Source organism: Vombatus ursinus, unplaced genomic scaffold (assembly GCF_900497805.2).
Source record: "Vombatus ursinus unplaced genomic scaffold, bare-nosed wombat genome assembly UNPS02014807.1, whole genome shotgun sequence".
Taxonomy (NCBI): domain Eukaryota; kingdom Metazoa; phylum Chordata; class Mammalia; order Diprotodontia; family Vombatidae; genus Vombatus; species Vombatus ursinus.
The window spans coordinates 51143085-51157932 of NW_020954585.1; the positions used below are offsets into that span (position 1 = coordinate 51143085).

General features: G+C 38.5%; 1 protein-coding gene across 1 annotated transcript in view; it reads right to left on the reverse strand.

Annotated features, from left to right (window-relative positions):
- Positions 1-13839, reverse strand: part of EIF3B (eukaryotic translation initiation factor 3 subunit B) — a 30466-nt gene extending 16627 nt beyond the window's left edge. Inside the window, exons 1-8 of the mRNA XM_027874429.1 lie at positions 13185-13839; positions 5090-5282; positions 3242-3361; positions 3067-3124; positions 2746-2874; positions 2200-2357; positions 285-416; positions 115-181 (exon numbers count right to left, since the gene is read on the reverse strand). Coding sequence (XP_027730230.1) covers positions 115-181; positions 285-416; positions 2200-2357; positions 2746-2874; positions 3067-3124; positions 3242-3361; positions 5090-5282; positions 13185-13743 — 1416 coding nt within the window. The 5' untranslated portion in view covers positions 13744-13839. The remainder of the gene's footprint in view (positions 1-114; positions 182-284; positions 417-2199; positions 2358-2745; positions 2875-3066; positions 3125-3241; positions 3362-5089; positions 5283-13184) is intronic.
- Positions 13840-14848: the final 1009 nt, after the last annotated feature.

A 14848-nucleotide genomic window follows, 5' to 3' on the forward strand; every position in this document is an offset into this window, starting at 1 on the left:
GCCCAGAATCCAGACAATTACTAACCTGAAAAGGCAAAGGGAATGGAAGTAGATGCCATCAAGCAAAATTGCTTACATTAAATACTCTATTTCCTAGATAGATACGTCACTTACCGGAGTCTCATAGATGCTGAGAGTATCTACTGTCATTCGGGCAAAAAACTTGCCATCATGACTCCACCTACGCAAAAAAAAAGGAAAAAAAATCAGACATGTTACTACTTATAAGTTCCACAATTTTAGAGTCTAATAAAGACCACCTTCGATGCTAATATTGAACCTACTTAAAAATGGGCCAATGAGCAGAGCTTTCACAGTGAAATCCTCGTTTCTTCTGTCCTGTGAGGATGTCCCATATGATTATAGCCTGAGGGTCATCCTGTGTATCCATCAGAGGGCTGAAGGTCACAAGATACCTAGGAGAGAGAAGGAAATACCACTATATTAAACTTCCCTGTATCTTCCTTCCTTTGATAGGCACAACCACACAGTAAGGCAGGTTATTATCCACCCCCAAGTTAGAGAGAAAGGGACCGAGATTGAAAGACTAAGTGGCATAATCACGTGGGGTATGACTGACGGAGTTACCCCTACAGCCCCAAGAGCAGCTCAAAGGCTTCTATTTCAGCAGTTACTACTACTGGATTTCAAGAGCTCTAAGTGGCATTCTTGGTGCTAAGTGATACAGTTGAAAAACATTTCTCCTTTGAAGTCTAGATAGTATGTATGTATGTATGTATAAATAAATAAATCCAAATAAAATAATGTGTGTGCCCTGGGAGCCAGGGAAAAAGGAACTCTCATACATTTCTATTAATGTAGAATTAACAAAACAAGGTAAATAAAATGAGAGTCAGATCTTAACATTCATCAGCTGGGGAACCTTGGTGCCTAGAGGCCTGACTATTCACATTATTGTTTGTTTTCTATCTCGAGAGCATCTGTTTATTTATACCATGGAAAAAAAGAAACTCTAAACCAGGTTGCTTCCTTATAACAGGATGGCAAAATAAAGAGGAAAACATTGAGAAGAGAGACAGAAATAGCCCAAAATATCCTGGGTAATGCCTTCAGCTGAATGCATATCTCCTGGCAGGACTACCCAAGGCCTGACAAACTCAATTTGGGATTGACCCCACACCATGGTTTATCTTACCATGAAACTCCTATTTTGAGCTACTTTACATGGTTGGATAGGCCTGTCCGACACTAATTAGAATTTCCTTGATATGTACAAACTGTGCCAACACCCTAATCATCTCATCCTATTCAAACTTAAAACATTAAAACAATATTCTATACTGAAACACAAGTAAGCTCTATCAGTCATTCACATTGCACAACACAAAAGGTGGCATTTGAGCAGATGAAAAATACGGCTGCTCTTATTGTGGGAAGAGTAAGAGAAAAGGGATGAACAAAATACTTAAGTTGTTTGTGGTTTGTATAATGAAGGAGGAGACAGTAAATAAGCAAAGTGAGCTATAAGACAGGTTGGGACTAGAGTTAACAATCTGGAAGTCATTTAGCATCCAGGTAATAAGCTAAAACCATGTAATGATGAACAATGTAAGACAATGAAAGTAGAAAGAACAAGAGATGGAAAACTGAGCCTGGAAGGATAAATACAGGGGATGGGAGAAAGAAGAACGACTGAAGGAAAAAGCATAAAAGAGTGAAAACATTAATATCAAAAAAGCTAAGGGAAGAAAAAGAAAGCAAAATGTCAAAAGCCAGACAGAGGTTAAGATGAAAATTTCCCAGCTAGCCACAAGTCAAACTGTTTCTAAAATGTTTTTTAATACAATAGTTGGACTAGAAGCCCAAGAGTAAGGAGTTAAAGAATAAGGAGAAAAGAAAAAAAAAACAAAAAGAAAACTGGAAACTGGGTTAAATACTCAAGAAAAATATAGATGTTCCTCCTAAAGATGCAGGACACTGAAGGGACTACTTTTTGACCATGACAGCCTGTACTGACAAGGACCTAAACGTGGCCTTACTAGATCTTTGTACTTTAGATTCAGTTTCCATTTGCTTTCACATCCAAACCTTTTCACATAAGTTTAGCCTCCTTTGCTAGACAATATCTCTCATACTTTTATAAAGAAATACTGAATGAAATAAGAGCTGATTTCTCATGATAAGAAATGAGCACTCAAAGCATTAAAATGAATCTTTATCAGATCTCATAAAGCATACCTTTCACAAGGTGAGAAGTCAATAAGCTGCACCCCCTGGTGGCTGAATCGTTGAATTTGTTTGAATTTTTCTCCCCCCCATAAAGCAATTCCTCTTTGATGGAATGTAGCCAAGTAGGTGCCCTTGGGAGACCAGCGCACATAGGTTTCTGTCCATCTCTGTGGAAATCAGTACCAACATTAACCAACAAAAACTGAGAAAACAATCATATACAAGAGAGAATTACAAAACTGAAGACTACTGCTCAGTCTTACTGAATCAAATACCTTCATTTTTATGACCCAATTTACTTTGGCAGAAGAAAACTATAATGGACAGTTATGGAGCTATAATCTCAGAGAAGGAAAGTGATATCCTTTCATATAACTTTCATATGATGACACTTAACAAAAAAAAAAAAGGTTTTAAGAAGCATACAAATGTTAAAAGTAAGGTCTCTATTCAAAAGGCCAAATTTAGAGACAGATGACATAGGTATCCTTTGAGGGGTTTTGCAGGTTCCCCATACTATATTGCTCTAGGAGCCCCAGAGCAGCTGACTCTCACCGCTCTTTCTTCGATGGAGACTGGATCCTTCACATCATTCCAGAATATGGATGTACGATCCCCGGATTCAAAGATGACACTGTACTGATCTCTGCACTCAGCCTCCTCCAGCCAATAGCGGAGATTTCCCTAAAATAATAAAGTGGAATAAAATGTTTATTACATGTCATCAAAAATTTATTTTCAAATTTAATCACAATAAATTATCAAAACAAAGGATCAGTGACACCTTTGTTTTCTCTGATGGTTCTGAAGGATTTCAAAAATAGCATTTAGATATTTTAAACCCCTTGGACCTAAAGGTAAAGCAAAACACCATACCAAGTCTTTGAAGGGCTGCTTTTCTGGAATGTCCCATTCATCACTGATTGTCATGTATCTGAAAGAGACCGTGACCAATTATTAAACAATGTAATATTAGAGTTCACTGATTAGATCACAGAGCTGTTATAAGCATGTTTGTATGAAGAAAGCCATAGACAAAATCTGTACTTACTTGTCGAAGTCAGTAAAAAGGTTTACTCTGAATGTATGCTGCTTGTCAAGCTTGTAGCCATCAGCATTTTTAACAGCATCCAGGGCATGAGCAGGGGAGACATACTCCAGGAAAATATAACTGTACAAATATAAGAAGTACAAAAGGAAAGTAGCTGACACAACTAGTCTTTGGCATATGTTGACATGTCATTAAACCTCTTTGTGACTGGACAGTTGGAATCCTTTTAACATTGTGGATAAAACCCAATAAAGGTTAGGTACTAGGTACACACTCATCTGATGTCTTCCACAGGCAAAAAAAATCTAACAAACTTCAGCCAAAGCAGCTAGCACAAATCCCTTAACCAGAACATAAACTTGAACAATGGAAATACAGAAAAATATTCTCTAGCTCCACAAACATAAAACGAATGTTTAACAAACAGAAATCAAAGTCAGTTAGTGAATATTAGTATGTTTACTGATTACAGATAAAATAACTAAGATATTCAAAGGATGTTTTACTTTAGTATGACCAATACAACCAACAGCTGGTAGACTTTTCAAGCTGTTTCACAAAAGAGGAAAATTTCATTATAATATAAAAAGGTTATTGGTCATTTCTCTCAAAATTCAGACTGTCACCTAGCTGCATTTTTTTCACCTTTCTGTATTGCTTCCTCAAATTTTACCATTTATTTTTAAAATGTTTCATTGACAGTTTTTTTTATACTAGTTGCTTTCCCAAAATACCCCCACTAAATACATTCCTTACAAAGCAACAGTATCTGACAGTATACAACACTGTATACAACATTGCATGCCTATAGTTTTCTCCTCCCACAAATACCATCCCCATCACCCTGCCAAAAGAAGGGAATCTGTTTGGGCAGCTAGGTGGCACAGTGGACAAAGCATGGGCACTGGAGTCAAGAGGACCCGAGTTCAAATCCACTCTCTGACACTTGACACTTACTAGCTACGTGACCCTAGGTAAGTCACTTAACCCCCAAGTGCCTTTTAAAAAAAAAAAAAAAAAAGAAGGGATTTTGTCCTTAACTGGTCCTTGTATTTAACCCAATTCTTAGAGGGGATGACGTCAGACAGAATTCTGGGATTACACAAATTGATGCAGAGTGAATCAAAAAAATAATTTACACAATGACTCAGGAACTCTGATCAATGATATAGTCATATTCTCTCTCTCCTGTCTGTGTGTCTCATTCCTTTAGGACATGTCCAATACAGAAATTTGTTTTGCTTGACTATACATGTTAGGAAGTCAAATTTTTTTCTTTTGTTTTCAATCTGGGGGGAGGAAGGAAGGGACAAAAAGGCAGACTTTTGCTGATTAAAAAAAAATTTAATTTTAAAAACTTATTTTTAAAAAAAGGTAGCAGAATTACTGGTATTCACCTCACATCTCAATAGCTTGTGAAATACATTCAAATAACTAATGGGCTGTTACGCTGTGCACAAACCTGTTTCTTGCTATTCTTTTTTTAAGTGGTTAGATTTTTCTTGCTTATTAAAAAAAAAAAGGTAAAATAGTGTTTCTTACCTTCCTAAAATTCTTTCAGCTTACATTTCTGTTAAAGCCTTTTCTCAGGATTTGTGGCTAAATGCTTGAATTGTAGCATTGTATTTGAATTGTGAGGGCAGTAAGACAAAACAGTAACTGGATTTCTGAAAGTGATTTCTGCAAGTTTCCATGATCACAACACCCACAGTGTTACTTTCTTTTCTCTTTCTCTAGTTGCTTGCCTTGTGGCAGACTGATATAGAGGAGGGGGGTGTCCTAAAACAATGACTGTTACAGCCTGTCAGGGACCCCTGAAAAGGATAATTGACCTTTTTCATTACTTACCCTTTAGTTTTTCCATCTTCTTCTGGGTAATAATCATTGGTTATTTTCCCAAACTTGGAAAAAATCTTGTGGATGACATTCTTTAGTTTCTCAAGACGATCAGGTCCTACCTGAGGAACATTGTCCACCACTATTACGGAATCAATTCCATCAGCTTCCTGTGGTCTATCTTTGAGCACATCTCCCAGCAATTCTGTAAAAGTTAAAGATAGACATTTACCAATGATGAAAAAAATCCTCACGTGTGCACATACACATGCACACATTCTCTCAATGGAATACAATTCTCCAAACTTAAAAGTCAAAACAATTTATGAATTAGTCTGAACTATTACTTTTTTTTTAAAGTTCCAAATCCTCTTTTCCCTTCGCACTCTTACACCTATTTAGAAGGTTAAAAAAAACCAAAAAGCCACCATACAAATATGTAGTTATACAAAACAAATTCTTGAATTAGCCATGGAAGGGAGGAAGGGAAAAAAGAAGGAAAGAAAAGGAATAAATATATGCCTCAATCTGCTCTTTCAGGGGGGCAGCAGGTTTCATCACGAGTCCTTTGGAATTATGGTTGGTCACTGTGTTGATCAGAGTTACTACCCACTAAGTCTTTTAGAATTTGTTGTCCAGTGACTCTTTGTGACCCTCTCTATCCAGTCTGTCATGAACTCTTCCCGTATCCACAGAGATAATTTCTTCCTTGATCTCTAATTTGCTTACATTACCCTTTATGTCTAAATCATGAACCCATTTGGCGCTCATCTTGGATACAGCTACAAGTTGGTCTATACCTAGTTTCTACCAGATTGTCTTCTAGTTTTTCCAACGATTTTTGTCAAATAATGATGAACTTTATGAACAAAAAGAACAAAAAGATTCCGAATTACCAAGAAAGATAGCACACTATTTTCAGGACCTTAAGACATGCAAATCAAGGAATTATGACTGCCTTAAATCCAGTCTCCCGTTTACTTTCTCAGGACAGGAAATAGTCATAACATTGAATTAACTCATCGAAAATGATAGGAAAATGATAGGAAATGTGATTTAAGGAAGAGAAAATGCAAACAGGAAAGTAATACAAATATGGAACAAAAACCTGAGAAAAAACTAACATTTTGAATTTCTATAGGCTAACTTAATCTCAAAATTTCTCTTGCTATATATAGGAAAAAATAAATTATAATGTTGCAGTGAAACTATTAGCAAAAGTTTATGAATGTATGAGATGTCAGATGCTATAGTGCAGCCTTTGGTTACAAGGTTTCCATAGCTAGAAATCACATTCTCACTCGGTACATGGCAAAGAAACACATTATTTTAACTTATTCTTTAGTTAATCATGAATTGTTTTTAACTTAATAGCAGAAAAGAAAGCGTGACAGAGACACCACCACACTCCTTGTTAACGAATCTTTTATTTTGTCTTTTGATTCAGACGTCCATCAGGCAGAGGGGAGGAAAGCGAAGGGCCCTGGCACACTGGAGACGGGGGACAGGAAGGTCCCCGCTACCTCAACACAGCTCGTCCCTCCCTTACCTATATAGCAAATGGTACACAAACGCTTTTTTTGTTTTTATAAAATAGATGTATGAGGGATGGAGATCAGAGAAAGCATTTTTTCCCCTGAATTACTCAGGGTAGAGAGTTCTTCGTAACAAGATCAACAAAGAACTCTTATTGCACACAGTGCATACAGTCACATAGTGAAACATGCACATAACTCTGTTATACAGAACTCTTGCTGTGTAATGGAATTTTCTTATACTACATAATCTCACTACTTCTTGACAATTTGACTAGGACACGTGCTCCTTGCTGTTAATTTAGGATAAGATTCTCTTCAGTCTGGAAATAGGTTAGTCTCATAATATTATTTCTGTAAAGTTAAATCAGTTTGATTTAAGCCAGTTTCCACTTAATGCCAATGTATAGCGTTAAGTCCAGTATTGGGAAAATTTTATTTTTAATCAAGGGCACTGACTTACAGAAAGTTTGTCTAAGGCTACACGCAAAAAACTTAAATTTTATTTTCTGGAAGTACAAAACATTCAACTCACCTTAAAAGTACAGAAGATACTAAAATTCATTCAAAAAGTGTAGTAAATGCAGAAAAAGGTTTCGGCTTCAAATCACAGTTAGTCTAGAGGGGAAAGCTTCATTTCTTGGAGAAGGCAGAATACAGGAAGGAAAAGGAAAAGAAGAAGAGAAGGAAGACAGAAAAAAGAGGAAGAGAAAAGACAAACTAGAACCAAAGTGGAATCAGCTGGGGGGATGGTTAAACAAAGTGTGGTGTGTAAAAAGTAAAGGAATATTACACTCCTATAAGGCATGAAGACAATAAATTCAGACAAACATAGGAAAATCTATATGAACCCATGTAGAGCTAAGAAAGCAGAAGCTAGAATAAAAACAACAATAGCATAAATGAAAGCAACAGAAAGACATCAAAATTTAAAATAAATGTGGTTGAATATTCTTGGTTTTAGGAAAACTCTTTTGGCAGAGTAGTGATAAATGTTGCAAAATTCTGCACACAGTCAGACTGGCTGCTGTGTTGGCTGGTGTTACTTAAACATTTTTCTTTCTAAGAGGGAGGGTTCTATTAGGAGGCAGGTTACTGGAAAATGACTCCAGAATAAAAAAGCAAAGACAAAAAACAAACAAAAAGCATTGATAAAACTTTTTTGAAAAGGAGACATGCAAAAGTAAAGAGAGGCAAGTGTCAGTTTAGCTGATTCCTGGAGACAAGGTTTTAGCGTGACTGCCTATTAGTTAACGAGCTTTAAAATAGTTAACCTCCATTCGTAGCTCTGAAAAACACTCCAGGCCTTAAACCTCCTGAAAAACTTAAAAAGCATTATCACCAGAGTTGTGGTAGTAGAAAAGAGGATAGTCAGGCAACACTGATTTTTAATCCTATTACTAGCTTTGTGATCTTGGGGAAGTCAATGAATGTTTCTAAGTCTCAGTTTCCTCATTTAGAAAATGGGGATGGTATCTATTGCACTTACCTCATAGCATTATGAGGATCAAGTGAGAATTATGTGAAATGTTTAGTAAATCTTATTATGCTACAATAATTGAAGAAATGGAAATGGAATATGGCTGCCTCACATAACAGGGTTGGTAACATTCTCAATAAACCATCTTGTCCACTTTGCTATTTTCACATTGAAATTAACTATACTATCCCATAATAGCCCTTTTTTTCCTTAAAAATCTTTCATAAAATTCTACTTCTAATGGATTAACAGAATGGATTGTTCCAGGGTGCAGAAACAACTGCTGTCTTGATACTATTGAAATGTCAGGTCCTAAGCGTAAGTCAAGAATCCCATTAGCAAGCTGACATATGCTCTGGTACTACAAGAGATCTTCTAAAACAAGAGAGGCCTGCCAAATAATGACATCAGTGGTCACAGTTCCAGCAACAGCTTTTATTTAGGAGCTCAGCTTAACAAATTAGTAAAGCTATCAAAACTGAGATTATACAATATTTTAAAACAATATTACAAGAATAATGGCTTGTCATAAACATACTTAGCTATACTAAATCTAATTATAACTCTAATTATAATTTTTCTTTATAACCTTGAACTTTTGAATACACAAAATATCAGAGGTCAGAAAAAGACTGGCTGATATAATTTCCCTTGCTGCAAGTACATTCCTAAAATTTGGATAGGATGAAAAATATAAGGGCATATTACAAAGGAAAAACATCAGTTAAGAACAGAATGCAATTTTCTTTATTCCTAATTAAAGGGTATCCAAATACCTCCAAGATAGATAATAAAAATTTACCCTTTTGAAAATGATTTCCAAGACTATTATTCTAAATGTAGAACTTAATAGGAGGTTAAAACCAAGGTCAAAGACTAGCTAAGTGGAAGAAGATAAAGATGCTACATATCAAACTCTCAGTTTTAAAGAAATCCCTGGTACATCTACCATGCAAAATTCAATCAAACCCTTGCACTTACTTTGCAAACTCACATACTATACAATTAAATTGCCTGTTAAGCCTGTTCAGCTTTTATAAGGTTTGCATCTTATGCAAGTCAGTTTTTATACAAACTGATGCCATTCCTCCCACAATCATAAAGACCTATGTCTCATTATAAGCACCTACCATTTTTACAAGTAGTTCATAAAAAAAAAATTAGTAGCTATATGAAGAGAGTAAAGTGGAACACAGTGGATAGCTTGTCTCAAAGCAAGGAAGACTTGAATTCAACTCCTTCCTCTGACATATACACTTAGCAATATGACTCTGGGAAAGTCTTTAACTTCTCAGTGATATAGGCATCTCTAGCAAAGGCATTTTTCACCTATGTAAACATGCAGTTTTGGGGTTTTTTTTGTTTTGTTTTGTTTTAATTTTTGGTGAGGCAAATCACAGTTAAATGACCTGCCCAGGGTCACACAGTTAGTAAGTGTCAAGTGTCTGAGGCCATATTTGAACTCAGGTCCTCCTGTCTCCAGAGTCAGTGCTCTATCCATTTGAGCTACCTAGCTACCCCGGTTTGATTTTTTTAAACGTGAGTTTAAAAAAAAATTGGTAACTATATTTCAATTTTCTTTGTAATCCTAAATATTTTATTTTACAAATTTAAAAACATTATTCTGAGAGGGGTCCAAACACTTCATCAGACAACCACAGGAGTCCATGACCCAAAAAAGTTAAGAATCCCTGCTTCTAAGACTGATAAGTCTCTAGTTATATAAAAGGTCCTAACCTGTATTGGTAGAGAATTTTCTGATCTTGGAGTTTCCTATATTAATGAAATCACAGATCAAGTACCTACAAATGTCCTTTATCATTACAAGCACAAATACCTGGTTAACTATCCTCTAATATGGCTCCAGAAAAAGAGATGGATAAATTCTTACGACTAATGAGTTATAAAGAAAGACAAGACTTAATGAGTTAAGAGGAAAACATTTAGACTTAAAAGCTTGACCACTACTTGCTTAACTAAGCACTAGATTCAATGGAAAAACTAAATGGAAAGGATAATTGCATGTAAAGACGTAATTGTGAAATTAACTTAATGTATCAAGAAATAAATCAAGTCTTTGGTTGTTGCTATTAAACAATGTGTTACGATTTTTAAGAAGGGTCAATGAAAAGTTCAAATGAAAAGCTACACAAAATTCTAAAAATGTGTTTAGTATAAGATGTGTAGAAGAGAAATGCCCATAATCAGGTCAGAACTGGCAGTTTCTCTGATAAGAATAATAACTAGCTAGCATTTATAAGGCATTTTATGTGACCTGCAAAATGTTTACATGAAACATTCACACTAGCCACTTAAATCACTTGACCACGGAGAAGTTATTACAAGGAAAAAACCTACAAAAAAGGGAGATTTGGTGCCAGGGGACCTGTGCTGTGTTTAGGCGCACGCGCGCGCGCGCACACACACACAGCCTACACACAGCCTTTTCTGTAGAACAAGGCTGGGCAAAATGATCCACTAAGCTAAGTGTCAGGAAAACCTGATTTCAAATCCAAACTGGTGACACTAGGAAGCCACTTATCCTGTTTGCCTCAGTTTCCTAAATACTGAATGGGGATAAAGAAGCTTCAATCTCCCAAGGCTGTTGTAAGAACAAATGAGATTGACGTATGTAAAGTACTTTTCAAACTTGAAAGAGATAAATGCTAGCTATTATAATATCTAAGGTATAGTCCTAACATCCTAAGTCTCTTAAAGCTCAAGGATATTTTAAATCCAAGTTGCTCAATTCAACAACTATTTTGCTGTATTAGCTACAAACTCTTTGTCAAACCATGTCTACACCTTGAATTAATTCATAAGTATTAAAAATGCATTATGAAGATTTCCCTTGATATTTCAATTGCAGCACCAATAATATGGAATTGAAATTTTTTTAGTTTTAATTCAATGAATGGTTGAGCATAATCCACTATTCTTTTTAATTTACAAGACGTCAACAATTTTGTACATTGTTTTCTTTTATTACATATTTCTACAAAAAAGGTTTATGATTATTTTTAATTTTAGTCAGTGTGAAAAAAGAGTGATAGATTTAAGGAACAGGATACGTGAATCTGAATTCCATTTCTGCTACTAATTAGGTGACTCTGAGAAAGCCATTTAACCTTTTTGCACATCATTTTCCTCAGCTATAAAATAAAGGTGTCAGATTATAAAGAAAAACAACTTTGAAAAGCTTTAGAACTCTGACAAATAGCAATTCCAGAGGGCCAAAGATGAAGCAATGCGTTGGATCTAAAATGCAGATACAGACATCTTTCGGACATGGCCAATGTGGTAATTTATTTTGCTAGACTATACGTATTTGTTATGAAGTTCTGATTTTTCTTTTTTTTTTTTTTAACCTGGGGAGAGAGGAATAGAAAATAAAAGTGTGTTAACTGGAAAAAGTAAAAAAAAAAATTTAAGCTGTTCAATCGGGAAAAATGAGGAGGCTTGTTTGGTAATCTCCCTTCATAGATTAACTGCTGGAAGGGACCTGAGAATTAATGAAATTGAAGCCCATGGAGGCAAAGATGCCGCCTATCAAACATATTATTTTATTGGCAGATTTGGGATTTGAACCCACTACCCAGAACCATAGTTCTGGAGCTGAAAAGGACTTCCGGAGCCATCTAGTCCAACCTCCTCATTTGATAGATAAGGAAACTAAAGCTCTGAAAGGGACAATAATTTACTCAAGGTTAAAAAATAAACAAACAAATAAATAAATCGTAGGCAGAATCTAAACCCAAATCCTGCATCCTTACTTTCATACCCTTCCCTTCTAACTCTTAAGTACAATAATCTGTTCTCTGCTGCAGTTTCCTCACATGCAAAATGGGAATATACATACTTATATTTTTGTAACTCAAATTTATATTAAGGAATATGAATACAAATTATTATTATATTACACATCATTCATGGAGTTTAAAAATGGAGAAGCAGATTACCTAGGCAGATGACAACAGCTTGCTGCCACTTTACAACTCTACCCCCTTACCAATTCTAGGAATATCTGAGATTAGTGCGTTTTCTGTGTGTCAATTAAAATCTTAACTAAGGGGAAGGGGAAATTAAGAAAAAGTCATGAAACTGGACCTGTTCTGAGGTTCCCTGGAAGAGAAGCAAATGCTGTAAAACCCAGAGACTAACAATGCAGTACAGCAAATATACTCAATTATCTGAAAGAAAAGGCAACCTTACCCATAGTTCTTGTAGTCAGAGGCCTGTGAGTAAAACACATAATGTATTTAATCTATTTTGTAAAAAGAAAATAAATTCCTGGAATACTGATCTATTATACTTTGAACATTTCTGACTCAAACCTGTGTAGTCCAGTAGCATTTTTAAGGATCTCTCTCTTCCTTTTCTCAAAAAAAAGAGAAAGAAATTACTCCTGTTTCTATAGAACTTAAAGAATTGGAAAAAGTGTTGTATGTGCATTATTTTATTTGATACTCACCACTGTGAAGTGCGTGATTAAACTTTTTTTATCTTACAAATGAGGAAACTGAGTCTCAGACAAGTAAAGTAACTTGCTCAGGTCATCCCTACTTTTCTCCCTACCCCATCCCCCAACCTCTCCCATTCACTCATTACACATATACAGTCTCTCCACCCACAGAAATCTGAATAAACAAGTAGGGAAAAAAAAATGATGGAGACTTGCAGTCAGGTTCCAACCCTGGTTCTAGACCCCCGAGATACTTAACTTACACCTGTGAAACTTGTACTAAAAAAAAAAAAAAGAAAGAAAGAAATTGACCACTATAATTCAGTATGATAAATTTCCTTTGTCACTTTAGGAAACGTTACGTGTAAGTTTCATCAGACTGCGAAAGCAGCACAAGGCACAAAAAGGAGCACTTTGTAACCTCTGGTCTGTCACTTGCATGCCTCAGTTTCCTCATTTGGTGATAATTCTTCCGACAGCCTGGGTTATAGTCAGAGAAGATAAATAGGGGCTATCGTTATTAGGTGACCATTCCAGACTCGGGGGGAGTGGAGAGGTAGGCTGTTTCTTATTCCGGGAGGCCCCCCGCCCTCCCCCTCCGCGCCCCCCGCCCCCAGCCCCGGCCCTCACCGTCCTCGCTGATGTCGTCCACGAAGCCCTCGGGGTCGCTGAAGGAGATCTCGTCCTCCTCGTTGCCATTCTCCAGGCGCCTGGGCTCGGCCTCGGCCTCCTTGCCCTGGTCTTCCTTCTCGCCCCCGGCCTCCTCTTTCTCTTTCTCCTCCTCCTCCTCTTTCCCTCCTCGGTCCTCCGCCTTCTCCTTCTCCTCCCGCTTCTCCTCCTTAGCCGCCGGGGGCTCCGCTTTGGGCTCGGAAACCTTCTCGGGCGGCTGCGGCTCCCCCGGAGGTGGGGACAACGACGGCGGCAACCCGGCCGGAGCCGGTGCGCCGGAAGTCCTCTCTACTGCTAGAGGTTTCGCGATTGCCTCGGGCTCCGGCCCAGGCTTGGCCACCCTCGCCGCAGCGACGTCCTTTTCCTCCTTCTCCTCGGGCACGAGAACGGAGGCGGCCGCCGCCGCCTCCTGGGCCCCGGGCCCCGCAGGCCGCTCCGGTTCCTCCTCGGCGGCCTGCTGCTCCGGCTCAGCCCGCTGCTCAGCCGCTTCGGGCACCGCCACGTTCTCCGAGTCCTGCATGGGCCTTGGCGCCGCCGCTCAGCTCTCGCTGCTCCCCTGGTGTCGCCGCCACCAAACTTCTGACTCTACCAGCTGCCACCGCGGGGCCCGCCGGCTCCTACTCCCAGGCCATGTGCGCCCAACCTGAGGGAAGGATCGTACCAACGGGCCTACGGCGAGGGGGAAGATTCCACGCCCTTGTGTGCCACGGCGTGCCTGTAAGAGCTCAGAACCGCAGAGACCTGTTTGGGAATGTCTCGAATATACTCTATTACTGGCACAAGAAGCGGGATTTCGGTCTTTGATGACGCTTAGTTCTTTAGGTCAAATATTCTCCAACTTTAGATCCCCCATTTTTGGGAAACAGCTTGGTTCGGTCCAACATGGCAGTCACTCTCGCAGTATCCCGTTAAGCACTACGTTAACAGCCTGAACCATTTGGGAGCCTCAAAAGGGGAGGTAAAAGTTCCTTTCTTGAAAGAACCAAAAGACAAAGAAATGTCACCCATTAACCAATTCCGGAGAAAATATAAAGTTCAGTAAGATTCTTGCATAGTGTTGTATTAACTTCTAAACAGAGTATTTACCAGGTTATAATCATAACACCCCCTCCGCGCACGACACTTTAGACTAGTCTACTGACTACGCAAAGAAACAGACAATTCCAAAGTGAAAAATAAATTCTGAGCGGGACGGTGAGGCTCCACATCTCAATGAGGAAGATTCCTCTAAATTCATTGAAATAGTTGTACTGGGGGTGGCATTCCCTTTCTTCTAACGCTCCCTGCGGCTGCCCTCATCCCTCGTTTTGCCCCCACGATCGATGGATTCTCCGGAATGGAACGGCCCACTAGAGACCTCCTCCCAAAGACCGGCCGATCTGGGGCGCCAGTGCTGGGGCGGGACCCTGGGAATTGGCGTGGGGGGCGTGGGTCGGGCAGGAGCAAAGGGGGCTGCTCTTGTAACGGGTCTGCGTGGCGCGGGAGGGTAGCCTAGGAGGGAGGGTCCCGCCTCGGGGTGCAGGGTCTTGGGCAAGTCATTGAATCTCCCAGAGTCTCTCATCGAATATTGATCAGCGCTGGAAGGGGGCGTTTCCTCTCCTGGAGTTTCCCATTCCCGCTGAAAT